The sequence below is a fragment of the Callithrix jacchus genome, chromosome 18, assembly GCF_049354715.1.
Source record: "Callithrix jacchus isolate 240 chromosome 18, calJac240_pri, whole genome shotgun sequence".
In the NCBI taxonomy this organism is placed as follows: domain Eukaryota; kingdom Metazoa; phylum Chordata; class Mammalia; order Primates; family Cebidae; genus Callithrix; species Callithrix jacchus.
In genome coordinates this window covers 16,278,379-16,305,027 of record NC_133519.1, presented here as the reverse complement: position 1 = coordinate 16,305,027, position 26,649 = coordinate 16,278,379, and the positions used below count along the sequence as shown (strand labels likewise).

At 42.8% G+C, this 26,649-nt stretch overlaps 1 protein-coding gene and 2 non-coding genes across 8 annotated transcripts; all 3 read left to right on the top strand.

Annotated features, from left to right (window-relative positions):
• Positions 1 to 30: 30 nt before the first annotated feature.
• Positions 31 to 24,535, top strand: KHDC4 (KH domain containing 4, pre-mRNA splicing factor). Of its 6 annotated transcripts, none has more exons than XR_013529422.1 (14): positions 31 to 832; positions 1,433 to 1,649; positions 9,110 to 9,238; positions 9,550 to 9,629; positions 11,387 to 11,439; positions 11,708 to 11,871; positions 12,706 to 12,917; positions 14,466 to 14,526; positions 15,920 to 15,977; positions 16,213 to 16,466; positions 19,689 to 19,862; positions 20,944 to 21,028; positions 21,686 to 21,777; positions 23,261 to 24,535. XR_013529422.1 is itself a non-coding variant. In XM_035279559.3 (14 exons), the coding sequence occupies exons 1-14, from the start codon at positions 768 to 770 to the stop codon at positions 23,458 to 23,460; spliced, it is 1,872 nt and encodes a 623-aa protein (XP_035135450.1). In that variant the 5' UTR covers positions 31 to 767; the 3' UTR covers positions 23,461 to 24,535. The 6 variants fall into 6 exon arrangements, 2 of the variants coding, with proteins under 2 accessions (XP_035135450.1, XP_035135451.1); XM_035279559.3 differs by having other exon boundaries at positions 20,916 to 21,028; XR_013529425.1 differs by lacking the exon at positions 31 to 832 and adding an exon at positions 874 to 951 and having other exon boundaries at positions 16,314 to 16,466.
• On the top strand, positions 12,465 to 12,592 carry LOC118149352 (small Cajal body-specific RNA 4). Its single transcript, XR_004736736.1, has one exon.
• Positions 17,506 to 17,642, top strand: LOC118149350 (small nucleolar RNA SNORA42/SNORA80 family). Its single transcript, XR_004736734.2, has one exon. It is a non-coding gene; the product is annotated as a small nucleolar RNA SNORA42/SNORA80 family (small nucleolar RNA).
• Positions 24,536 to 26,649: the final 2,114 nt, after the last annotated feature.

Here is a 26,649-nt window from a genome sequence, read left to right as displayed (position 1 = left end):
GGTTCCAGTGAGCCAAGATCGTGTCACTGCACTCCACCATGGGCGACAGTGCGAGACTCCGTCTCGGGGTGGGGGGGAGGAAGGAAAAAAAAAAGAAACTTTTAGCTTACAGAATCAGCTCAACAAATTCCTCAGCATAGCCCTCAGGGCCTTTCATTTTCTGGCCTCCCGCACTCCAGCCATCTCAACCGTTAAGTACACAGATCCCGGAAAAGGGTGCTCCATAACCGACGCTTGATCACCTCTCCAGCACTCAACCGGCTTTTTAGCGTCCCGTTCTTAGACGCTCCAGCAAGATGAGCAGCTTATCTTCTTCGACCTTTGCTTAACATACAATTCTATCATACCTATTTGCCTGCGCGCCTGCCCTGCCACACAGTACCAGAATGTCAAGGCCTGTGGCTTGTTCATCTTCATATACCCTGCTTGGTGCACAGAAATGAAGCAAACAGATAAATTCTTCAAATGATCTTTTCAACGAATTTAAGTAACAGAAACGTGAAACGGACAAAAGCTACGGAAGGCTGTCTCCCCAGACAGAAACTGGGACTCAACACAAACGTAGCGGAATTTGAGGAGAAACCTGTTTAATCTCCTGACTCATGCGTATTGTCTTCCAGTCTAACAACATGCCCACAATAAAGATGGATTCTGCTAGCCCCGATTCCGCCTTTATAGTACGCATAGCAGCCATCTTTCTTAAGGGTAAGGAGCAACCCGGAAGATCACACCCTACCTTTTTCAGAAATGCAGGACGCCTTTAAATCATGGAGAGTCCAATCGGAATCGACATTTTCACCGGAACCGCTCGGCTTCACGACCGGAAGAGGCTGTGCGTAAGAGCGTTGGGGGCGGAAGTGACGGGAAAGTGGTAGTTGGGTAGTTGGCGGGTGGTTGAGTAGAGCCGGTCGCCATGTCCGCGGGGAGCGCGACACATCCTGGAGCTGGCGGGTAAGGCTTCAGGGGCGAAGGCATCGGAGCGAGTACTGTGGCACGGGAGAGATGGAAGGACCCTGAGAAGCTGAGTTTGGGGTGGAGGGGCCCTTAAGTGGGAAGTGGGGGCTTGGGCGTTCGGGGAGAAGGATCTTGAGCAGGCCTGGGGCCCTTAAAGGGCCGGCGGGGATCTGAGGGAGGAGGGAAGCGGGGATTTTTGGAAGGGCGAGCCAAGGGGAAGGAAACGAGAGTGCACAGGGCAGAGTGGAGTCGTTGGATAAAGATGACAGTAGAAAGGAAAGATTTGGGGGAAGCGTTTGAAAGAAGTGGTTAAAATAGCAATAATCGTTTAAGAAGAGGGGAGTTGTAGATTTGGAAGGTGATTCGGAAGTGGATATGAAATATAATAGAGGGAAAATGGGGTGCTAAGGCATAGTAAGGAAAGAATAACATACATGAAAGCTTTGGGGCCTAATGTTTTTTCTTTTTCTACATATAGGCGCCGCAGCAAATGGGACCAACCAGCTCCAGCCCCACTTCTCTTCCTCCCCGCAGCGGCCCCAGGTGGGGAGGTCACCAGCAGTGGTGGAAGTCCTGGGGGCACCACAGCTGCTCCTTCAGGAGCCTTGGATGCTGCTGCCGCTGTGGCTGCCAAGATCAATGCCATGCTCATGGCAAAAGGGAAGCTGAAACCAACTCAGAATGCTTCTGAGAAGGTATTTGAAATTGATGGGTCTCCACTAATTGTGAATTACTAGTTGTTTCGTAATCCTGTGATCTCATAATCATTTGCGTTAGTTAAAAATGGATATAGTCGTTTAGAGATCATTTAGTTTTGGAATATTCCAGATGACATTTTGTCACAAATACATATTTACGAGGCATTTTTGATTGGGCTGATTACATTTATGGACCAAATACCTTGTCTTGTCCTTGTTCACTTAGTTCACCTTGAGTTATATTTCCATAGTCATTTAAAGCAACATAACATGTTTTTAACGTGTGCTTTTTCCCTGAAGTCAAAAGAGAAGTTTAGGTAAATCAAGTGAGCTTCAAAGTGTCATCTCTAATTAAAACCTGAAGTGGGTTTTTTGTTTGTTTTTTGTGTTTTTTTTGAGACAGAATCTCATCTGTCACCCAGGCTGGAGTGCAGTGGTACGATCTCGGCTTACTACAACCTCTGTCTCCCGGGTTCAAGTGACTCTCCTGCCGCAGCTTCCCAAGTAGCTGGGATTACAGGCACATGCCACCATGCCTGGCTAATTTTTTTTTTTTTGTATTTTTAGTAGAGACAGGTTTTGCCATGTTTGCCAGACTCCTTTCAACCTCCAAAGTGCTGGGATTACAGGTGCAAGCCACCATGCCCAGACTTGTTTGCAAAGACTGTGTGAGTCAGTTGTCCATTTCTAAGGTTTATGGGGAAAAATTAAAGCATCTTGACAGGCCTGGCACGGTAGTTCACACCTGTAATCCCATCACTTTGGGAGGCTGAGGCGGGAGATCATCTGAGGTCAGGAGTTTGAGACCAGCCTGGCCAACATGGTGAAACCCCATATCTAATAAAAATACAAAAAGTAGCTGGGCATGGTGGCACATGCCTGTAATTCCAGCTACTTGGGAGGCAGAGGCTGAGGCAAGAGAATCGCTTGAACCAGGAGGCAGAGGTTGCAGTGAGCAGAGATGATGCCATTGCACTCCAGCTCGGGTGACAAGAGTGAAACTCTGCCTCAAAAAAAAAAAGGCATTTTGTCAAAGATGGAATGCTCCTTGCTCTTTGTATATTAAGATTCTTAATACTGATGTCAATCATTTAAGGATTTTTTTTTCTTTAGAATAATACTTTTTTTTTTTAACATAGAGATGGCATTTCACCATGTTGGCCAGGCTGGTCTCAAACTCCTGACCTCAGGTGATCCACCCACCTCGGACTCCCAAAGTGCTGGGATGGGCGTGAACCACCTCGCCCAGCCAAATAATACTCTTTTTTAAAAAAGATATTTGACCTCACCAGGATACATAAATACTGGATTTAGAATCATAAAACCTAGGCTTGAGACTCATTATCCACAGTTACTGGTTATGTGGCTTTGGCATAATGAAACTCAGCTTTGTTGGTAATATATACCTGCATTGTCTAGTGCGGTAGTCACTAGCCTCATGTGGCAATTTAAATGAAAATTAAGGGGCTGGCTGTGGCAATTTAAATGAAAATTAAGGGGCTGGGGAGAGAGATCCAAGATGGCCATCTAGCAGCAGCTCAGGGTTGCACCTCCCAGTGAAGGCGTAGGGATTGAATGGACACCAGACTTCCAGACGAATTTTTGTTGCTTACGGACCAGGAGATTCCCAGCGGAGGAGCCCCACGGGTCTCCAGTGTGATTCTTTTGGCCAGCGCAGCTGTCTTGCCGGTGTCTGGGTGCGGCGGTTCTCAGTGCGGAATATGCGGAACTGGGTGCCCTTTTAGTTGACATTTGGAGCTCTGAGAAGGCAAGGTCACCCATTCAGCTGATTGAGAGGGGGACTGAAGCCGGGAGCCAGACCAGGAGCTTCCCCGGGCAGAAAAGCACCACGAATCTTGGTGCCGCTGTTTCAGCCCGCGCTGTCGCCGCACAGGAAATTGCATAGATCCCGGCGCCTTTTCAGCGGGCGACTGGGACACCTGGGAAAGAATCAACCGTTCAATTAGGAAAAGAAAAAAAGGGGGCTCCAAGGCGGGGAGCCAGGTGATCGATCGGGCTCGGCTGGTCCCACCCCACAAAAAAACAGCAATTGGCAACACTGACGGTTGAGAGTTTCACAGCAAGCACAGCTGAACCCAGGAAGGTCCAGCTCTGTTGGGGAGGGGTGTACACTGAAGGAAAACAAAGAAACAGAAATAACATCACCACCAACAATCTGGACCCACTCAGAGACCCAATCTGAAAATCAGCAATTACAAAGAGGACAGGTGGATAAATCCACAAAGATGGGAAGAAACAAGCGCAAAAAGGCTGAAAACATCCAAAATCAGAATGCCTCTCTTCCTTCAGGGGATCGTAGCTCCTCATCAGCAAGGGAGCAAGGCCTAATGGAGAATGAATTTGATGAATCGTCAGGATCAGGCTTCAGAAGGTTGGTAATAAGAAGCTTCTGTGAGCTAAAAGAACATGTTCTAACCCAATGCAAAGAAACTAAGAACCTTGAAAAAAGGTTTGACGAAATGCTAATGAGAATAGACAATTTAGAGGGGAATATAAGTGAATTAATTGAGCTGAAAAACAACACGAGGACTTCACGAAGTATGCACAAATTTTAACAGTCGAATTGATCAAGCAGAAGAGGTCGAAGACCAACTTAATGAAATAAAATGAGAAGACAAGATTAGAGAAAAAAGGATAAAAAGGAATGAGCAAAGCCTCAAGAAATATGGGACTATGTGAAAAGACCTAATCTACGTTTGATAGGTGTACCTGAATGTGACGCAGAGAATGAATCCAAGCTGGAAAATACTCTTCAGGATATTATTCAGGAAAACTTCCCCACCTAGCAAGGCAGGCCAATATTCAAGTCCAACAAATACAGAGAACACCACAAAGATATTCCTCAAGAAGAGCAACCCTAAGGCACATAATCGTCAGATTCACCAGGGTTGAAATGAAGGAGAAAATGCTAAGGGCAGCCAGAGAGAAAGGTCAGGTTACCCACAAAGGGAAGCCGATCAGACTCACAACAGATCTCTCAGCAGAAACCCTACAAGCCAGAAGAGGGGGGGGGCCAATATTCAATATCCTTAAAGAAAAGAACCTTCAACCCAGAATTTCATATCCAGCCAAACTAAGCTTCACAAGCGAAGGAAACATAAAATCTTTTGTGAACAAGTGAGTACTTAGAGATTTCATCACCAGGCCTGCTTTGCAGGAGCTTCTAAAAGAGGCAGTACACATAGGAAGAACCAGTATCAGCCTTTCCAAAAATATACCAAAAAGTAAGAGCATCAACATAATGAAGAATTTACATCAACTAGTGGGCAAAACAGCCAGCTAGCATCAAATGGCAGTATTAAACTCACATATATTATTATTAATCCTAAGTTTAAATCGACTAAATCCCCCAATCAAAAGACACAGCCAGGAAGCCAGGACCCATCGGTATGCTGTATCCAGACCCATCTCACATGCAAGGATACACAAAGACTCAAAACTAAGGGATGGAGGAAGATTTACCAACCAAATGGAGAGCAAAAATAAATAAAGAAAAATCAGGAGTTGCAATTCTCGCCTCTGATAAAATAGACTTTAAAGCAACAATGATCAAAAGAGGCAAAGAAGGACATTACATAATGGTAAAAGGCTCAATGCAACAAGAAGAGCTAACGATCCTGGATATAGCACACCCAGTGCAGGTGCACCCAGTGCAGGAGCACCCAGATGCATAACACAAGTTCTTAATGACTTATTAAGAGACTTAGACTCCGACACAATACTAGTGGGAGACTTTAACATCACATTGTCAATATTAGACAGATCAACGAGACAGAAAATTAACAAGGATATCCAGGACTTGAACTCAGACCCAGAACAAGTAGACCTAATGAACATTTATAGAACTCTCCACCCCAAATGCACAAATCATACATTCTTATAAGTACCACATCACACCTATTCTAAAAGTGACCACATAATTGGAAGTAAATCACCCCTCAGTAATTGCATAGCATTTCACAGGTTTAAATGAAATATTGGTTGGCTGCTTGTTTGTTATTTTCCTCCCTTATTCCTTCCTGTCTCCATTGTTAAGCACAATTATTGGCTTAAAAGAGGTTTTCTTTTCTTTTCTTTTTTTTTCTTGAGACGGAGTTTCGCTCTTGTTACCCAGGCTGGAGTGCAATGGCGCGATCTCGGCTCACCGCAACCTCCGCCTCCTGGGTTCAGGCAATTCTCCTGCCTCAGCCTCCTGAGTAGCTGGGATTACAGGCACGTGCCACCATGCCCAGCTAACTTTTTGTATTTTTAGTAGAGATGGGGTTTCACCATGTTGACCAGGATGGTCTTGATCTCTTGACATCGTGAACCACCTGCCTCAGCCTCCCAAAGTGCTAGGATTACAGGCTTGAGCCACCACGCCCGGCAAAAGAGGTTTTCAATACCCATTTTTAGACTGCATTTTAGCCTGGGCAATAAAGCCATACTCCCATTCTCTCTCCCTCTTTCTCTTCCTCTTTCTTTCTCTCTTTCATTCTTTTTTTTTCCTCTTTCATTTTTTTTTTTTCTTTTAAAAAAAGTTAAGGGGCTGGCTATGGTGACTCATACCTGTAGTCCCAGCTCCTTGGATTCTTGGGAGGCTAAAGTGGGAAGATCACCTGAGCCTAGGAGTTTGATGCTGCATTGAGCTGTCATTATGTCACTGCATTCCAGCCTGAGTAACAGAATTAGACCTTGTGTAAATAGTAATAATAATTAAACACATTTTCAGCCTCCAGAACTGCAAGAAATAAACTCCTGTTGTTTAAACAAAAAGCAAAGCAAAACCAAACAAAATAAAATTTAAAATTTAGACCTTTAGACCAGGCTTGGCTCGTGCTTTTAATCCCAGCACTGTGGAGGCTGAGGCGGGTGGATCACGAAGTCAGGAGTTCGAGACCAGCCTGGTTAATATGGTGAAACCCCGTCTCTACTAAAAATACAAAAAATTAGCCAGGCATGGTGGACGCACACCTGTAGTCCCAGCTACTCTGGAGACTGAAGCAGAAGAATTGCTTGAGCCAAGTTCGTGCCACTGACTCCAACCAGGTTGACAGAGCGAGACTCCGTCTCAAAAAATAAAAAAATTAGGCCTAGAGACACCAGTGGCTACCACATTGGACTGATAGACTAGAACACATGTCACCAAAAGTTCTCTTGAACAATATTGATGTGTAAAGGCGGCCATAAGGATTCACTGAGATGATAATGTAAATTAATATGTAAGGGGTTAAACAAAGATAAGGTGATATTGTTGAGTTTGTATTTAGTTTTGCCTCCACATTTCAAAAATGTATCTAATGCACAAAGTAAACAACAGTATCTTACCTTCTTGAGCAGATTTTTTTTTTTTTTTTTTTTTTTTTGAGACAAAGTCTTGCTTGTCACCCAGGCTGCAGTGAGTGCAGTAGCGTGATCTTGGCTCACTGCAACCTCCGCTTCCCAGGTTCAAGCAGTTCTGCCTCAGCCTCCTGAGTAGCTGGGATTACAGGCATGAGCCAAAACACCCGGCTAATTTTTTTGTATTTTCAGTAGAGACGGGGTTTCACCATGTTGGTCAGGCTGGTCTGAACTCCTGACCTCATGATCTGCCCACCTCACCCTCCCAAAGTGATGGGATTATAGACGTAAGCCACTGGCAACGGCCTTCTTGAGCAGATTTTCTAGACATAGTTGAGGAGATAGGCACCTGTAGTTCCAGCTACTCAGGAGGTTAATGCTGGTGGATCACATGAGACCAGGAGTTCAAGACAAGCCTGGGCTACATGGTGAAAACCTGTCTTTACAGAAAATACAAAAACAATTAGCTGGATGTGGTGCATGCCTGTGGTCCCATAGTCTGGCTTGATTGCCCAGGCATTGACTATGCAGTGGTGCAGTCTCTGCCTCCCAGGCTCAGACTCCCGAGTAGCTGGGACTACAGGTGCATGCCACCATGCCCAGCTAATTTTTTTATTTTTTGAAGAGATGGGTTTTGCACTGTTGCCCAGTCTGCTTTAGCCTCCCAAAGTGCTGGGATTACAGGTGTGAGCCATAGTGCCTGGCCTGTTTTTTTTTTTTTTTTAGATAGAGTCTTGCTCTGTTTCTCAGGCTGGAGCTCAGTGGCGCAGGCACTGCTTACTGCTGCCTCAGCCTCCTGAGTAGCTGGGACTACAGGCTCATGCACCACGCCAGGCTAATTTTTTGTTTTTGTTTTTGTAGAGATGTGGTTTCGCCATGTTGTCCAAGCTGGTCTCAAACTCTTGGGCTCAAAAGATCGCTCACCTCAGCCTCCCAAAGTGCTAGGATTACAGGTATAAGTCACTCGGCCCAGGCTTTTTTTTGTAGTTCATTTATTTATTTATTTTTGAGTCAGGGTTTCACTTCTGTTGCCCAGGCTGGAATGTAATGGCGTGATCTCGGCTTATTGCAACCTCCGATTCCTGGGTTCAAGTGATTCTCCTGCCTCAGCCTCCTGAGTAGCTGGGATTACAGGCACAAACTCCCACACCTCATTAATTTTGTATTTTCAGTAGAGATGAGGTTTCACCATGTTGGCTAGGCTAGTCACAAACTCCTTGTAGTTTAAATTGAAAGAAACTGGATCAGGTTTTACCATCTTACTGGCTTTTCATTCTGCCTCTTTGTTCTTCTGTAATAGAGCGAGGAATAATTAGTTAGATACAAGTTAAGGATTTTTGAGAGCTTTACAAGAATGGAATTAGTTGAATTTTATGTTACGATCGTAGAAGTGGCACAAAGGCAACTTCTGTTTTATAGATGAGGTATATGGGTTGTGTGCATTCCTCCTCTACCCACTATTATGTTTTACTCCATGTGCAGCTAACTAACTGAGCTATAGAGCATCATAACTTGGCCTTGAATTTTCTTTTTGGAGGTTACAGCTTCTAGTCCCTAGAGCTTCTATAATTAGGTGGTCATAAAAACGCACACAAGGCCAAGATCACAGAGAAATCTTGATTGTGGCCTTCAAGCTGATTGACTAGTTAGTGTCATTTTAGTGAGGTTTTTGTTTGCTTGTTATTTCTGTTTACAGGCAGATAAAGGGAAGGTTAGGGAGGTGTGGGACTTGGGAAAGGATAGTTGTAAATTGGACAACTAAAAGATTTTATCTCCTCGGGACCCAGTGGCTCACTCCTGTAATCCCATTACTTTGGGAGGTGGGTGGATCACCCGAGGTCAGGAGTTCGAGACGACCCTGGCCAACATGGTAAAACCCCATCTCTACTAAAAATAGAAAAATTAGCTAGGCATGGTATTGTGTGTGGCTATAATCCTAGCTACTCAGGAGGCTGAGACAGGAGAATCACATGAACTTGGGAGGCAGAGGTTTCTGTGAGCCGGGATCATGCCACTGCACTCCAGCCTGGGCAACAGAGTGAGACTCTGTCTCAAAGAAAAAAGATGTTACCTCATCATAAAGACTTTTAAATCTAATTTCTTTCTCTTCTTTGTAGCTTCAGGCCCCTGGCAAAGGCCTAACTAGCAATAAAAGCAAGGATGACCTGGTGGTAGCTGAAGTAGAAATTAATGATGTGCCTCTCACATGTAGGAACTTGCTGACTCGAGGACAGACTCAAGACGAGGTGAGGAGGCATTGGGACTCTTTGGGGAAGGTGGTGAGTGGCTCTAAACAGGCATCAGATATTTACTAGTGGGTTTGGATCATAGTCTCTAAAGTCAAGACTGGGTTTAATTTAACTTCAGAGGAAGATAATGAAATGGATATAAATGAATTCTCTGGGTTGGTTTGAGTAAGAAACCATGAAATCAAAATTCAGATATAGGAGAGAATTCATTCCTGCTTTACTTGGTCAGATGAATGGGAAGAAAATCTGTCTGCCATTGAAATCAACCAATCGCCACATCTTTTTAATTGAACATTTCTTTTTTTTAGATCAGCCGACTTAGTGGCGCTGCAGTGTCAACTCGAGGGAGGTTCATGACAACTGAGGAAAAGGCCAAAGTGGGACCAGGGTGCGTCTGCTTTTTCTCTTACCTTGTTTATGGAAGGGTTGGGTTAGTTTCATGTTTCTCACCCTTAGGTAATATGTGTACACAATATTTGGTTCATGGTTTGAGGGGTATGTGTGTGCATACTCTGTAGCAGAATTCTGGATATCAAATAGGTAGAAGATGTTGGGAGCTATTTTTTGACTTTTATTTCACATTTGATGTTTTTATTGGAGGAAACAAATTATAGGGAAGTGTAAAAGAAACTAACCACTACCATTTTTTTTCCTTTCTGACCCATGTGATTTGCAGAAATAATGTATATACTTCTAAACTTTTTTCTATGGAAATAGTTCCCCTCACAAATGGGCTCATATTTGGTTGTACACTCCCCTTTTATTTATTTATTTTATTTTTTGAGATGGAATTTTGCTCTCGTTGTCCAGGCTGGAGTGCGATGGCTCGATATTGGCTCACTGCAACCTCCTCCCAGGTTCAAGTGATTCTCCTGCCTCAGCCTCCTGGGTAGCTGAGACTACAGGCATGTGCCACCCCTCCTAGCTAATTTTGTATTTTTTAGTAGAGATGGGTTTCTCCATGTTGGTCAGGCTGCTCTTGAACTCCCTACCCTCAGGTGATCTGACTGCCTCAGCCTCCCAAAGTACTGGGAGTAAACTCCCCTTTAAAAAAAAATCTTAACCGGGTGCGGTGGTTCACACCTGTAATCTAAGCACTTTGGGAGGCCCAGGTGGGCGGATCACAAGGTCAGGAGTTCGAGACCATCCTGGCCATCATGATGAAACCCCGTCTTTTCTAAAAATACAAAAAAAAAGTAGCCAGGTGTGGTGGTGCGTGCCTGTAGTCCCAGCTACTTGGGAGGCTGAGGCAGGAGAATTGCTTGAAACTGGAAAACGGAAGTTGCAGTGAGCCAGGATCACACCACTGCACTCCAGTCTGGTGATAGAGCAAGACTCTGTCTCAGACAAAAAAAAACCTTTTTTTTTTTTGCCTTTGTAATTAATGGTTATAGGTTGTGATTACTCGGGTAAAGACTTAATCTGTTTCATTTCATTCCTTCTATCATTCAGTGTTTGAGTTTCTTTTCACTGTCAATAGATATTTAGGAAATGGAACTTTTTTTTTCTTTTTGAGATGGAGTCTTACTCTTTCACCCAGGCTGGAGTGCAGTTTCTTGATCTCAGCTCACTGCAACCTCTGCCTCCAGGGTTCAAGCAATTCTCCTGCCTCAGCCTCCCAAGTAGCTGGGATACAGGCCTGGCTAATTTTTTGTATTTTTAGTAGGAATGGGGTTTTGCAGTGTTGGCCAGGCTGGTCTCAATCTCATGGCCTCATGCGATCCGCGCATCTCAGCCTCCCAAAGTGCTGGGATTACAGGTGTGAGCCATGGCAGCCAGCTTGCCTCATTGATTTGGATAGACAAGACCACATTTGTTTATAACCTGTTAGACAACCAGCAAAAAGGAATTACATTCTTAAATACTAAGTTATCTTTGTAGACTGGAAAATGATGCTAGTGAATCCATAAGAACAGATTTAATCTCAAATCTATGGGCCAGTTGACTTTTAAAAGTCAAGTTTATTTATTCCCCAGCTGTTAAAGCATGTTCGTAGACATTAGCTGGCAACAGCCCTTCTAATGTAATAGTCTCTTTTTGTTGTTTGGAAACTTGAAACATTACAAATTGGATTTGGTGACCCATTTGTTTCCTTTTTTTGGTTTTGACCAGGTTAAAATCATCTTTTGTTGTTTCTCTTTATAGGGATCGTCCATTATATCTACATGTTCAGGGCCAGACACGGGAATTAGTGGACAGTAAGTAATGTTTTTGGCTCACATAGCACTTTTTGTGAAGAGCAAAGTACAGGGCTCTGTATATATACAGAGTTGGCAAACTGTCCCTGATGGCTGTTCTAACTCTTGTTAGTGAACTATATACGAATGTGTGTGGGAATTTGAGGGGTTGAGAGCCACATATTTGGGTAACCTAAAAGCGAATTTACATGTGAGTAATTGAACACTGGCCTGTCTGGGCACTAGTCAGTTCATTCCATTCAGTTTTACTGTCTGTGTTTTTCCCAAGGAGCTGTAAACCGGATCAAAGAAATTATCACCAATGGGGTGGTAAAAGCTGCCACAGGAACAAGTCCAACTTTCAATGGTGCAACAGTAACTGTCTATCACCAGCCAGCACCCATTGCTCAGTTGTCTCCAGCTGTTAGCCAGAAGCCTCCCTTCCAGTCAGGGGTATGTTTTGGGGAAGGATCATTAATAGCTTTATCATTTCTATAAAAACGATATGTGCTAGCTGGGAGTAGTGGCTCACGCCTATAATCCTTGCACTTTGGGAGGCCAAGGCGGGCAGATCACCTGAGGTCAGAAGTATGAGATCAGCTTGACCAACATGGTAAAACCCCATCTCTACTAAAAATATAAAAATTAGCCAGGCCTAGTGGTGCCTGCCTGTAATTCCAGCTACTCAGGAGGCTGAGGCAGGAGAATCGCTTTGGACCCGGGAGGTGGAGGTTGCAGTGAGCCAAGACCATGCCTCTGCACTCCAGCCTGGGTGACAAAGTGAGACTCCATCTCAAATAAAAAAGATATGTGCCAAATAATGCGTATAAAGAAAAAAATAAAATCGGGAAATTCCAAATTCTAGTCCTGAAACTTACCTGCCGTTGGTATTCTGTTAGTGGCCTATCCAACTTTCCACGATATAACGAACATCTGAGCACACATCTCTTTATACTGATAGATTCTAGAAAGGATATTGATAGAGTAGAGGGCATATATGTTGTACTTTTTTCATCTAGTGGGTTTCGTTTGTAAACTTGATAATAAGTGGAGGACTAAGAAGGCTGAGTCTGATGAAGTAAGACTTTGCTGATACATTCCTCCTAGAAAAAAGGGTGGAGAGAGCAGCCCTCACTAGAGAGTATCACAGGGCTGACTGTACTACCCAACACTCTGCTCCAGTTTTACAGGAGACTGTCTTTGCTAAATTTCTTAATGACTTATTTCAAAGACTGAGGATTTAATTATATATTCTGTTTAATCTGAGGTATTCTGTTCTTCCTGCAGATGCATTATGTTCAAGATAAATTGTTTGTGGGTCTGGAACATGCTGTGCCCACTTTTAATGTCAAGGAGAAGGTAGAAGGTCCAGGCTGCTCCTATTTGCAGCACATTCAGATTGAAACAGGTGCCAAAGTCTTCCTACGGGGCAAAGGATCAGGTTGCATTGAGCCAGCATCTGGCCGAGAAGCTTTTGAACCTATGTATATTTATATCAGGTAAGGATATAGGGCAGGAGACCTGTGAATTCTTGTCAGCTTGTTGGTACAGACAGGAGTGATTCAGAAGGAGCAATAGCAAAATGAATGTAATTATAACAAGGGATTTAGGTAAATGCTAGGAGTAATTTATAATTAGTTAATAGAAATTGTTGAATTCGGGCATTGTGGTTCATTCCAGTAATCCGAACACTTCTGGAGGCCAAGGCAGAGGTCCACTTGAGCCCAGGAGTTTGAGGTCAGCCTGGGCAACATGGCGAAACCCCATCTCTACAAAATTTTAAAAAGTAGCCAGGTGTGGTGGTGCACACCTGTAATACCTGCTGCTCAGGAGGCTGAGGCAGGAGGATGACTTGAGCCCAGGAGGTCAAGGCACTGCGCTCCTGACTGGAGGAGTGGGGAAGGGGAAGGAGATGGGGATGGAAGTCAGGGGAAGGAAGGAAGGAAGGAAATTATTGAATTAGGAAGACTGAATTGTTTCTAGAAGGAAGGGAGAGAGGGAGGGAGGAAGGTGTTATATTAGGAGATGGAATTGTTTCTTTAGTACTCAAGTCCTTTGGTTTTTGTACAAGTCTGTATGAAAGTGAATCTTAAAGTGAGCTGTGATAAGCCTGAAATAATTTTTATTTAAATCTATGTCAACATTAATAGATTTTATAGTAATTTTATGAACTTTAAATATTTTTATGCTGGCCGGGTGTGGTGGCTCACACCTATAATCCCAGCACTTTGGGAGGCCAAGTTGGGTGGATCACGAGGTCAGGGATCGAGACCATCCTGTTCAACATGGTGAAACCCCGTCTCTACGAAAAATACAAAAATTAGCTGGGCATGGTGGCATGTGCCTGTAGTCCCAGCTACTCGGGAGACTGAGGCAGGAGAATTGCTTGAACCCAGGAGACAGAGGTTGCAGTGAGCCAAGATCGCGCCATTGCACTTCAGCCTGGGTAACAAGAGTGAAACTCTGTCTAAAAATATATATATATATATATTTTTTTATGTTAAGAAATACCATTACTCAGAGAATGACTGTTAAAATACTTGTGGTAGCTGGGTGCAGTGGTTCACATCTGTAATCCCAGCACTTTGGGAGGCTGAAGTGAGCAGATCACCTGAGGTCGGAAGTTCGAGACAAGTCTGACCAACATGGAGAAACCCTGTCTCTACTAAAAATAAAAAAATTAGCCAGGCGTGGTGGCACATGCCTGTAATCTCAGCTACTTGGGAGGCTGAGGTAGGAGAATTGCTTGAATCCAGGAGGCAGAGGTTGCGGTAAGCTGAGATCGTGCCATTGCACTCCAGTCTGGGCAACAAGAGCAAAACTGTCTCAAAAGAAAAAAAACTAATTTATTTTTTGTGGTAATGATAGTAGTTATATCTGAAAAGACTTATGATGTTATTTTGTATTTGTTTTGTGATCTTCAGAGGCCTAGATTTGAGCTAGTGAATATATTAATGTAAATTTATAAAACAGCATGAAAAATGAAAGCAGAATTCTGCATCTTTGATTTATTTTTCTCTTTTTAATTTCTGGTTATTTATTTGCAGTCACCCCAAACCAGAAGGTCTGGCTGCTGCCAAGAAGCTTTGTGAGAATCTTTTGCAAACAGTGAGTTGTATTTGTCTGATACTCATTCAGAAGAGGTATTGCCATTTTGGAGTATGTCTTAGATATTTCTTTCACCTGTTTAGTTTCCTAGTACTGCTATAATAAGTTACTGCAATTGCGTAGATTAAAATAACACAAATTTATTCTATCACAGTTCAGGAAGCAGAGTCTGAAATTGAGGTGCTGGCAGAGTTGGTTCCTTCTGGAGTCCTTGAGAGAGAAATCAAGGCCTCTTCTCCCTCCTAGCACCTGGTCATTGTGTTGGTTTTCTTTGGCTTATATTAGCTTAGCTCCAGTCTAAAGGGTAGAGCTCTAACAATTTAAAACCAATTAGACCTGTGTGGGGGATGATTGCTTATTTGATTATTCATTATTTTTATTCTTTGAATAAATAACCAAAAGTTAAAACTTAGGACTGTCTTTATAGCACTTAAAGAAAATCAGGTTTTGTATTGAATACGTTCAACCTTGTGTTCTCTGGCGCCTTGTTGGGTAGCTCATGGTTGTGTCTGTTTTTTGTTTTGCTTTTGTACATACCACCTGATTTACCAACCCTTGTACTGGGTAATTTTCCCATCTTTTAATTTGTTGGTACTTGAGGTTATGGACTTAATATATAGGGAGGAAGTATGAGGAAAATACTAAACCCTTATTAAACTGTGAACTCCTTGAGGACAAATCACCCAGTAAATGTGAATGAATGCGGTCTCACCAGTTATACTAACAACTTAGAAATTTCCTAGTTACTTTATTTCTGTGGCTTTCTAAGTGATTTTATGCCCCAGAATTGAGTCTAGTTTAGGGGATTCAGGATTATTCATGCTTCTAATTCCCAAAATTGGCTTAATAATTTATAGATCTGCCTTATTAAAATGTTGAGGTTGGCTCACGCCTGTAATCCCAGCACTTTGGGAGGCCGAGGTGGGTGGAACACAAGATCAAGAGATCGAGACCATCCTGGCCAACATGGTGAAACCCCGTCTCTACTAAAAATACAAAAATTAGCGGGGCATGGTGGTCGCATGCCTGTAGTCCCAGCTACTCGGGAGGCTGAGGCAGGAGAATTACTTGAACCCGGGAGGCCGAGATTATGCCATTGCACTCCAGCATGGAGCCTGGAGACAGAGTGAGACTCTGTCTCAAAAAAAAAAAAAAAAATTGAGGTTGCAGTGATACAAGACTGCCCCAATGCACTCCAGCCTGGGCGACAGCGAGACTCCGTCTCAATAGAAAGGGGGAAAAAAATGTGGGTTAAACAAGTTTAAATTTGACTGGAACATGGGTAGATATATTTTAATTCCTGATTGCTTTGGTCCTAGAGTCATATAATCAGATGATTGTAAATACACAGCTTGGGCTGTCCCACGTTAATTTGTTTCCCTCTCTCTTTCAGGTTCATGCTGAATATTCTAGATTTGTGAATCAGATTAATACTGCTGTACCTTTACCAGGTGTGTACATCTTGACGTGTTTAAAAAATATTTTGCTAGTATAGTTATGTGTAACTGTGTTACTTGAGGCCAGACTAATTGTGCCAGGGCACTATTAATGTTCCCTTTAATTTAGGGTAATTTGGAAAGCCATTCATGCCTCAGTATTTTTCTTCCCTAGATAGTAAGTTTAATGTTCAGATAAATTGTCTCATTCTGCTGCAGCTGATTAAACGCTTTTTTTCTTCCCCCTCAGGCTATACACAACCCTCTGCTATAAGTAGTGTCCCTCCTCAACCACCATATTATCCATCCAATGGCTATCAGTCTGGTTACCCTGTTGTTCCCCCTCCTCAGCAGCCAGTTCAACCTCCCTACGGAGTACCAAGCATAGTGCCACCAGCTGTTTCATTAGCACCTGGAGTCTTGCCAGCATTACCTACTGGAGTCCCACCTGTGCCAACACAATACCCGATAACACAAGTGCAGCCTCCAGCTAGCACTGGACAGGTAGGATGCCAGGATATATGCAACAAGATATTCCTGAATTTAGGAAAACCTGGAGAAAGGTGAAGTGGTGGCATTCCAGAAATAAATCGTGTAATGTGGAATGTCTTTTTCCTGCTGTCTTCTGTGTTCCCACCACCAGCCTACCTGAATATTTTGGATAAGTGTATAGTTGTGTATGTCATCCTAAAGTGTATATTTTCACAATTCTTGCATACCAAATAGCTGTTTAAAGTGGGGGTGGTAGGCAGACTTGCTATAATAGGTCAGATGGTAAATATTTTAGGCTTTAATATACCTTCTCTGTCACAACTACTATACCCTGTTGTTGTAGTGCAGAGGCAGCCAGTGGCTAATACCTCCGTGAATGAGCATAGCTGTACCACAACAGAACTTTATTTACAAAGCAGGTGGCAGGCCACAATCATAGTCTGCCATTTCCTTGGCCATTGTTTGCCTAACCTTGCCTTTGAGTGGTAACAAAGTCCTCAAGGAAAATGGGGCTGCTTACACCACATCTCTCAGTGATTGGAATTGAGTTAGCAACTCAGATCTTAGAAAGAAACATAATCCCAGGATTTTGGGAGGCCGAGGCAGGAGGATTGCTTTAGTGCAGGAGTTTGAGACCAGCCTAGGCAACATAGTGAGACCCCATCTCTACAAAACATCAGCTGGGCATGGTGGTGCATACCTATATTTCAGTTACTCAAGAGGCTGAGGTGGGAGGGTCCCTTGAGACTAGGAGTTCATAGAGGCAGTGAACCAAGATGGTGCCAGTGCACTCCAGCCTGGGTGACAGAGTGAAACCCTGTCTCAAAAAAAAAAAAAAGAAAAAAACATTATGTAGGTGTTATATGAGACATATAAACTTTTCAAATTTAAGGATTATAAATGCTGGTATGTTTCCTTTCAGAACTTAAGAAATGTATACTTATAATTTCTTAAACATGAAAGTAGAATTTTAGGAAAAGAGTAGATGTCTGGATAATAATCTGGATGCATTATATGCCAGTCGTGGAGGCAGGGGAGAGACTTAATGAGAGCATGGTAATGGATTTATGGTGGGTCCTTCTCTGTGGGCCTCTCATAGTGGACCCATGCCAGAGTAAATGGCAGCCTCGAACCATTGCCCAGCCCCTTACCCTATGAGCTGTGAGCACTGAAGAGGGTTGCACAGTATGTAACAAAAAAACAGCTATGAACTAAATTTTGTTTGTGGTCCCTAGTCAGGTTTATTTTATTTATTTATTTTTATTTTGAGACATTCTTACTCTGTCGTCTAGGCTGGAGTGCAGTGGCGTGATCTTGGCTCACTGCAACCTCTGCCTCCCGGGTTCAGGTGATTCTCTTGCCTCAGCCTCCTTAGTAGCAGGATTACAGGTACACGCCACCACGCCCAGCTAATTTTTGTATTTCTAGTAGAGACGGGCTTTTGCCATTTTGGTCAGGCTGGTCATGAACTCCTGACCTCAGGTTATCCGTGGCCTTGGCCTCCTGGAGTGCTAGGATTACAGGTGTGAGGCACTGTGCCAGGCCAAAATTATTTTAATTTTTATATTTAGACAGCTCTATAGGTCTCTGCTTTAAGTGTCAGTCCTTTGTAATTGGGAAGCTATACAGCAGCATGGTTAAAAGCAGGGAGTTAAGGCAGGCGTGGTGGCTCATGTCTGTAATCCCAGCAGTTGGGAGGCCGAGGCGAGCAGGTCACTTGAGGTCAGGAGTTCGAGAACAGCCTGGTCAACATGGTGAAACCACAACTCTACTGAAAATACAAAAATTAGCTGGACATGGTGGCGGATGCCTGTAATCTCAGTTACTCAGGAGGCTAAGGCAATAGAATTGCTTGAACCTGGCGGCGGAGGTTGTGGTGAGCTGAGATCGCATGACTGCACTCCAGCCTGGGTGTGGAGCGAAACTCACGTCTCAAAAAAAAAAAGCTGGGATTTAAAATTAGATTACCAGGGTTCATTATGCTTTCCTGTTCTTGAGCTATGTGATACTGGGATGTAACTTGATGTGTCTAGGGTTTGGTTTTCCTTAGGTATAAAATGGGCACAGTGATAAAAATCTCAAAGGTTTGCAAGGATGAAGTAAGATGATTCAGTCTGTCAATAAATGTTAGCTGTATTATCAGTACAGTCAGGCACCTCGTAACATTTTGGTCACTGATGGACTGCATATATGATGGTGGTCCTGGAAAAAGCATATTTTCACTGTTCCTTTTCTGTTTAGATACACAAATGCCATTGTGTTAACAGCATTCAGTACAGTAACATGCTGCACAGGATTGTAGCCTAGAAGCAGTAGGCCATACCACATAGCCTAGTTGTATAGTAGGCTATTTTCATCTAAGTTTGTATAAATACACATTTGTTCAATGACAAAAGTCAACACATTTTTCAAAATGTATTCCCGTTGGGCATAGTGGTTCATACCTATAATCCCAGCATTTTGGGAAGCTGAGACAGGTGTATCACTTGAAGTCAGGAGTTTGAGACCAGCCTGGCCAACATGGCAAAACTCTGTTTCTACTAAAAGTACAAAAAAAATGCTCGCGTACAATGGCACAACGCCTATAGTCCCAGCTATTCAGCAAGCTGAAACAGGAGAATCTCTTGAACCTGGTAGGCGGAGGTTGTAGTGAGCTGAGACTCTGTCTCAAAAAAAAAAAAAAGTATTACCATCGCTAAGCAATGCGTGACTGTAGTAATAGTAGTTTTCTCTTCAGACCTGCTTATTGTTATGTAACATAGACTGTCTTTTGATACCCCTTACTCCTTTTTGGAGCAACATCTTCAAACATTAGGTAGACTTAATCTTGACATAGTAACTTACTAGTAACTATGGGAGTGGCAGATGAAGTTGCTTCTTCCACCAGCATTAGCAGCATTTATAAATTACAGAAAGCTTATCACACATTGACTATCAGTGGTTGGAGTTCTGTTTTGTTAACAGTCGTGTTTGCTCCTAGTAACCCAAATGCGCAACAGAGTTTTCCTAAAAGTTCAAAGCATTGTATATAGGTTGTTGATTTCACGTTTCCTAGGATGAAGGTGAGAAGGCTAGGTGATACTGTTAACAAATTATACATGAAGGAGACTAAGGACCTGAACAGGCAAAGTTCATATGATACCTATTGATCCTTAAAGTATATTGTAATAATTGTTTACTTACTTCTTGGGCATTCTCACACTTTTTTTCTTCCTTGGTTTGTTTTGGTCCCAGAGTCCGATGGGTGGTCCTTTTATTCCTGCTGCTCCTGTCAAAACTGCCTTGCCTGCTGGTCCCCAGCCCCAGCCCCAGCCCCAGCCCCCACTCCCAAGTCAGCCCCAGGCACAGAAGAGACGATTCACCGAGGAGCTACCAGATGAACGGGAATCTGGACTGCTTGGATACCAGGTTAAATAAAATACCCTGTTTTCCTATCTTCATCTTATTCTCCTATATTCTCCCTTTAAAAAAGATAAATTCACATTATTCTCCCAGTACTAGGATTTCTGCATTCTGGAATTCATTTTGGTTAGGTTTTTTGTCCTAGTCAACAGACTCTTGAAAGCCTCTGAGTGTTTTTACTTTCTTATACATCTCACTCAAAGCTATTGATCTAACAACACATGGTTTGTATTTTTAAAATCTTGGCTTTAGGCCCGCGCAGTGGCTCATGCCTGTAATCCCGGCACTTTGGGAGGCCGAGGTGGGCGGATCATCTGAGGTCAGGAGTTCGAGATAGCCTGACCAACATGGAGAAACCGCACCTCTACTAAAAATACAAAAAAATTAGCTGGGCATGGTGGTGCATGCCTGTAATCCCAGGTACTTGGAAGGCTGAGGCAGGAGAATGGTTTAAACCTGGGAGGCGGAGGTTGTGGTGAGCCGAGATCACACTGTTGCACTCCAGCCTGGGCAACAAGAGTGAAACTGTCTCAAAAAAAAAAAAAAGAAACACTTGGCTTTCAGTGGTGCTATCTCTTACCCTCCACCTAAAAAAGAAAGTGATTTCTCCCTCCAGTCTCCCTACCCTTCCAAACTGCTAGAAAAGGAGTGATTCTGTGCATACATGTAATTATAAAGTTAGGCACTAAAGTTAAAAAGATTCTTAATTCTGGTGCAGTTTTATCAGAAGTACCTTTCCATTTTGCCAGAATCCTTGAATCAAAACCAAAGCATTTTTTATAGTTTCTAACATGGTTTATAGAAATCAGTTGAACTATGGGCAGTCAGTTAAACCAGGCAGGCCATAGAGAGCATAATGAATTACAAAATCCCTGTCCAAGAGAAAAATAAATTCCTACTTTTGACTACAGTTACACAGCAAATCCCAAAGAGCTTTGTAGTACAGTTTAACTTATTACAATTATCAGAAAGATGAGGCACTTGACAGTTACATTAAGGAGCTAAAGTCAATACAGCAGTTGTAGATTTGCTAATGCCACTGTATTTTTCTGCTCATAGCATGGACCCATTCATATGACTAATTTAGGTACAGGCTTCTCCAGTCAGAATGAGATTGAAGGTGCAGGATCGAAGCCAGCAAGTTCCTCAGGCAAAGAGAGAGAGAGGGACAGGTAAGTTGGAATAATTATACAAATGTATTCAGATGTCATTTGTATGCACCATGAGTGAGACTAATGATCATTGGTATGAGCTTAAGTGTTCTGAAACTGAAATGAAATCTTTGAATGAAATAAACTTCTGTTTGTTGTAATTGGTGCAGTGAAGAAAAATATAACGATAGGCCTTTTTCAGACATAGAAGCAGTTATACTTGGCTTTGAATAATTTACTTCTTATTCAGACATCTTTTTTGACTTCTACTGTCTGCATCTTGGCCATTTTCCTAAGGGTAGACAGTAACAGAAGTGTTATATAATTCAGCTATTTTTGCTACCTTAGAGTCATTAGAATATCATGGATGGGAAGTATGTGAATGTGGGAGTTCAGCCTGCCATACATGCAACATTTGAATTTTCTTTTCTTAGTATGTTAACCTTCATAAGAAAGGAGCTGAGTTATTTCTGTAACCGTTCAATTTTTGTCATGGCAATTGCTGTGTAGACAGGGCTTATATACTTTTATAAAGGGGCTGGAAGAAGGTGGAAGGGGTTGAAATTAATGGTTAAAATGAATTTGAAGGATTGTTTGCAGACTTAATTCCACTTCTTATTCACAGGATAAGTTAAGAAAATTTAAATTGAAAGAAAGTTTTATTTTATCTTTCCATAGGCAGTTGATGCCTCCACCAGCCTTTCCAGTGACTGGAATAAAAACAGAGTCTGATGAAAGGAATGGGTCTGGGACCTTAACAGGGAGCCATGGTAAGTATGGTATAGCTGGGGGACAGGGGAGTGACTAAGTAAGGCTGGTCTAGAGCTATTAGTTTTCTCGGCCAGGCACGGTAGCTCACGCCTGTAATCCCAGCACTTTGGGAGGCCAAGGTTGGTGGATCACCTGAGGTCAGGAGGTCAAGACCAGCCTGACGAACATACTGAAACCCTATATCTACTAAAAATAAAAAAAACTAGCTGGGCGTGGCAGGGGCTGCCTGTAATCCCAGCTACTTAGGGGGCTGAGGCAGGAGAATCACTTCAACCTGGGAGTTGGAGGTTGCAGTGAGCCAAGATCATACCACTTCCCTCCAGCCTGGGCAATAGAGTGAGGCTCTGTCTCAAAAATAAATTAATAAATAAAGCTGGGATTAGTTTTCTAACCTGATATTCATTCAGGTGTTTAATCCAACCTCTATAATCTACTGGCTAATGAAAATACTTTTGGGCCAGGCACGGTGGCTCACGCCTGTAATCCCAGCACTTGGGAGGCCGAGGCAGGCGGATCACCTGAGGTCAGGAGTTTGAGACCAGCCTGGCTAACACAGAGAAACTCCGTCTCTACTAAAATAGAAAAATTAGCCAGCTTGGTGGTATGTGCCTGTCATCCCAGTGACTTGGAAGGCTGAGGCAGGAGAATCGTTTGAACCTGGGAAGTAGAAGTTGCAGTAAGTCAAGATCACAACACTGCATTCCAGCATGGGCAACAGATTGAGACTGTCTCAACTAAAAAAGAAAATAGTGAAAAAAACTTGTATATGGACAACCATTTATTCCAACCAACATGCGTCTAGGAAAGGGCTAGTCAACTTATTTTATACATAGCATCAGTGACATTAAAACCCTAGGGAATACTAATGAGTGCTAGGTCATATCAAAATCCTGTTGCCTATGTTGTGTGAATACCTGGAGTTAATCTGATACGGACTTCCTAAAAGTTGATTTTGCTTTGTATTGGGAGCTGAGCCACACCTCCCCTTATAGTTCTCTTGGTCAATCTGTGGCTGTTAGGAAAGTACTGCTTTTTAGCATCCCAGAACTCTAAATCCTATAGACGGATATGGAATATTTTTGTTCTTTGCCTGTAGTCATAAAAATGAACAGAAGAAAATTCACGTTTTTTTCTTTTCTTCTTTTCTTTTAACTCTTTAAAAGGTGAAATATCAGCCCTCAAGAGACTCACTTGCTAACTTTCCTTTTTTTCTTTTTTCTTTTTTTTGTGTTTCTTTTTTCTTTCTCTGTTTTCTTACATGGTTCTGGTGGATTCACATTTGCTGATGCCGGTGCTGTTTTTCGTGTGATCTTCAACGGTTTTGGGCGACCACTGACCCTATGACCTCAAAATGGTGTCCAACTAACCACTTAAAATTAACATCTTTTTTTTATTAACGAATTTATGGTATTATCTTTTTTTGTTGTTTTTTTTTTTTTCCCTTGGTGGGGATGGGGTTGGGGTTGTTTTTCTCTATTCTAGATTATCCAGCCAAGAAGATGAAAACTACAGAGAAGGGATTTGGCTTGGTGGCTTATGCTGCAGATTCATCTGATGAAGAGGAGGAACATGGAGGTCATAAAAATGCAAGTAGTTTTCCACAGGGCTGGAGTTTGGGATACCAGTATCCTTCATCACAACCACGAGCTAAACAACAGATGCCATTCTGGATGGCTCCCTAGGAAACTGTGGAACAGAGTTTTGACCCTCGGTGACTCTTCTTAGCAATAATGCATGCATTTGATTTAACAAGACTCTGGGGCCTGTGCTGGGAACCATCTTGGATCTTTGCAGAAGTTAGAGATTCAATGCCCCCTTTCTTAAAGGGGTTCCTTAAAAAAAAAAATCCTTATTTCTGCGGTGGCATAGAATCTTAAAATTTAATTAGAATCATAAATTTATCTCAGAAGCTTTTTAACAGTTGGTGAAACGTGCTTGTCCAACAAAGCGTCCTAAAACAGGGTCGTTCCCATACACGTTTGACCTGGTCCAGCCTCTTCCAAATGAATAGCCCCAATTCTGACTTAAAGAAAGTTTTATTTGTATTTTAGTACTGTTTGGTCAATTTTGATACATAACTGGTTACAAAGCCTTACTGTTTATTAATGGGAAATGATTTTAGACCGTTCTTTTTGGTATTTAATTCTGACAGATCTGCATCCCTGTTTTGTTTTGGATTATTTCTGTTTTGGAAAATGCTGTCTCATTTAAAACTGTTGGATATAGCTGGATCCTGGATAGGAAAATGAAGTTATTTTTTTCATTGTGTTTTTTAATTGGGGTGATCCAAAGCCGGCACCTTCAGACACATTTGTCTTATAGCCATTGCTGTTTTTATTGCCCTTCTAAGATCCTGTCTTCAGCTGGGTCAGAGAAAACAAGAATTCTTGACTAGAACTGGTCAGAACTCATCACACAAATGAAACACAGTAGTCTGTCTCTCTCAGAACTGTTTGCAGCTAAAATGGAGAGATCTGACTGCCTGCAGTAGGACTTTGGACTTAATGACTGAAATTGCAACTTGTCCTTTTTCTTGGCATTACAGGTTTTGCCAAAAGAACTTTTTTGTATCAAATCTTGATGTGTGAAAGTGAAGGAGCTAGTCTGCTGAACCAGGAGTAGTTTGAGATACTGAACTGTCATTTTTGCACATTTGAATACTTTGCAGGCTGGCTTTGTATAAACTTACCCTCTGGTTTCCTATATGTTGTAAATATTGAGACCATAATTTCATTATAAATAAATGTATAAATATTCTGTTTGCGGTTTCTCTGTTTTCTTCCACAACCCATCCATACACTAAAATTCATAAACTTGTTTACTCATAGCCTAATGCAATATAATATCAGAAAAATACATATACAGACCCCAAGATTTACATTTAGTTCCGAGAGTTCTGTAACTGCAAAATGTACACTTAAAGTTCCATTTTCATATTTTAGCCCTCCTTAATTAAACAGACTGTTAAAGAGACTTCATGGGCCGGGCGTGGTGGCTCACACCTGTAATCCCAGCACTTAGGGAGGCCAGGGTGGGTGGATCACGAGGTCAAGAGATTGAGACCATCTTGGTCAACATGGTGAAACCCCGTCTCTACTAAAAATACAAAAAACTTAGCTGGGCGTGGTGGCGCGTGCCTGTAATCCCAGCTACCCAGGAGGCTGAGGCAGAAGAATTGCCTGAACCCAGGAGGCGGAGGTTGCGGTGAGCCAAGATCGTGCCATTGCACTCCAGCCTGGGTAACAAGAGTGAAACTCCGTCTCAAAAAAAAAAAGACTTCATGAATGAAGCCTATTTTATTTTATTTTTGAGATGGAGTCTCGCTCTGTTGCCCAGGCTAGAGTGCAGTGGCACGATCTTGGTTCACTGAAACCTCTGCCTCCTGGGTTCAAGCGATTCTCACCTCAGCCTCCTGAGTAGCTGGGATTACAGGCACGCGCCACCACACCCAGCTAATTTTTGTATTTTTAGTAGACGGGGTTTCACCATGTTAGGCTGGTCTCAAACTCCTGACCTCATAATCCACGTGCTTTGGCCTCCCAAAGTGCTGGGATTACAGGCGTGAGCCACCACACCTGGCCCTGTTTTATTTATTTTTTTTGAGACGGAGTTTCACTCTAGTTACCCAGGCTGGAGTGCAATGGCGCAATCTTGGCTCACTGCAACCTCTGACTCACAGGTTCAAGCAATTCTGCCTCAGCCTCCTGAGTAGCTCGGATTACAGGTGCAAGCCACCATGCCCCACTAATTTTGTATTTTTATAGAGATGGGGTTTCTCCAATTGGATAGGCTAGTCTCCAACTCCTGACCTCAGGTGATCTGCCCTCAGCCTCCCAAAGTGTTGGGATTTACAGGTGTGAGCTACCTCGCCCAGTGAATGAAGCAGATTTTAAAGGAAATAGATTACTCTTGGAAAGCCTTTTTATTTTTTGAGATGGAGTCTTGCTGTGTCGGCTAGGCTGGAGTGCAATGGTGCAGCCTTGGTTCACTGCAACCTCTGCCTCCCGAGTGATTCTCCAATGTCAGCCTCCTGAGTAGCTGAGATTACAGGTACCTACCCCATGCCTGGCTAATTTGTATTTTTAGTACAGACAGGATTCCACCATATTGGCCAGGCTGGTCTCGAGCTCTGGACCTCAAGTGATCCGCCCAGAAAGACTTTTTTTTTTGGAAACCCGAGTCTTGCCCTGTTGCAAGGGTGGAGTGCAGTGGCTCGATCTAGGCTCACTGCAACATCCACCTCCTGTGAGTAATTGGGACTACAGGCATGTGCCACCATGCCCTGCTAATTTTTTTGTATTTTTAGTCGAGGGGGGGTTTCGCTATTTTGGCCAGGATAGTTGATCTCTTGATCTTGTGATCCACCTGCCTTGGCCTCTCAAAGTGCTGGGATTACAGGCGTTAGCCACCGTACCTGGCCCAGAAAGACATTTAAAAATAACAGTTGTGGGAGCGAGGGTGGGGGATGATAAAACAGTTGTGGACAGAGCTGCATCAGAACAATTTTCCATTGTCAGTTTCTTCTAGCATCTGTGCTACCTAAATAGTCTGTTTAAAACAAGGTTTTGTGTATCTTATATGTGTTTAAAATATAGAACTCTGGTTAGGAAGTGTGAAATCTAGTTTTTGAGAATGAATCGAGGTTTCAATAGCCAAAGTCTTTGTGGCTGCTCCTTTGGGAAAGTGATTTTTCTGCTATGAAGCATTTATCTTGATCCCAATCCTGTGTTAGGAGGATTTGGGGAGTGCCCCTTTCCTCACTTCCTCTTAACTGTATTATGCCAAATTAGTTTCGTTTTGTTTCACAAGCAGCAAACAACTCTGGGTAAGTTGTTAACGTTTTTAGTGTCCCTGCATGTCTGTTATCACTT

Excerpts from the sequence above, each read along its gene's own strand:
- KHDC4 (XM_035279559.3), top strand. The coding sequence starts at position 768 with ATGGAGAGTCCAATCGGAATCGACATTTTCACCGGAACCGCTCGGCTT. Across the intron at positions 1,650-9,109 it reads CTCAGAATGCTTCTGAGAAG|CTTCAGGCCCCTGGCAAAGG; the intron begins GTATTTGAAATT and ends TCTTCTTTGTAG. Across the intron at positions 19,863-20,915 it reads CTGGACTGCTTGGATACCAG|CATGGACCCATTCATATGAC; the intron begins GTTAAATAAAAT and ends TTCTGCTCATAG.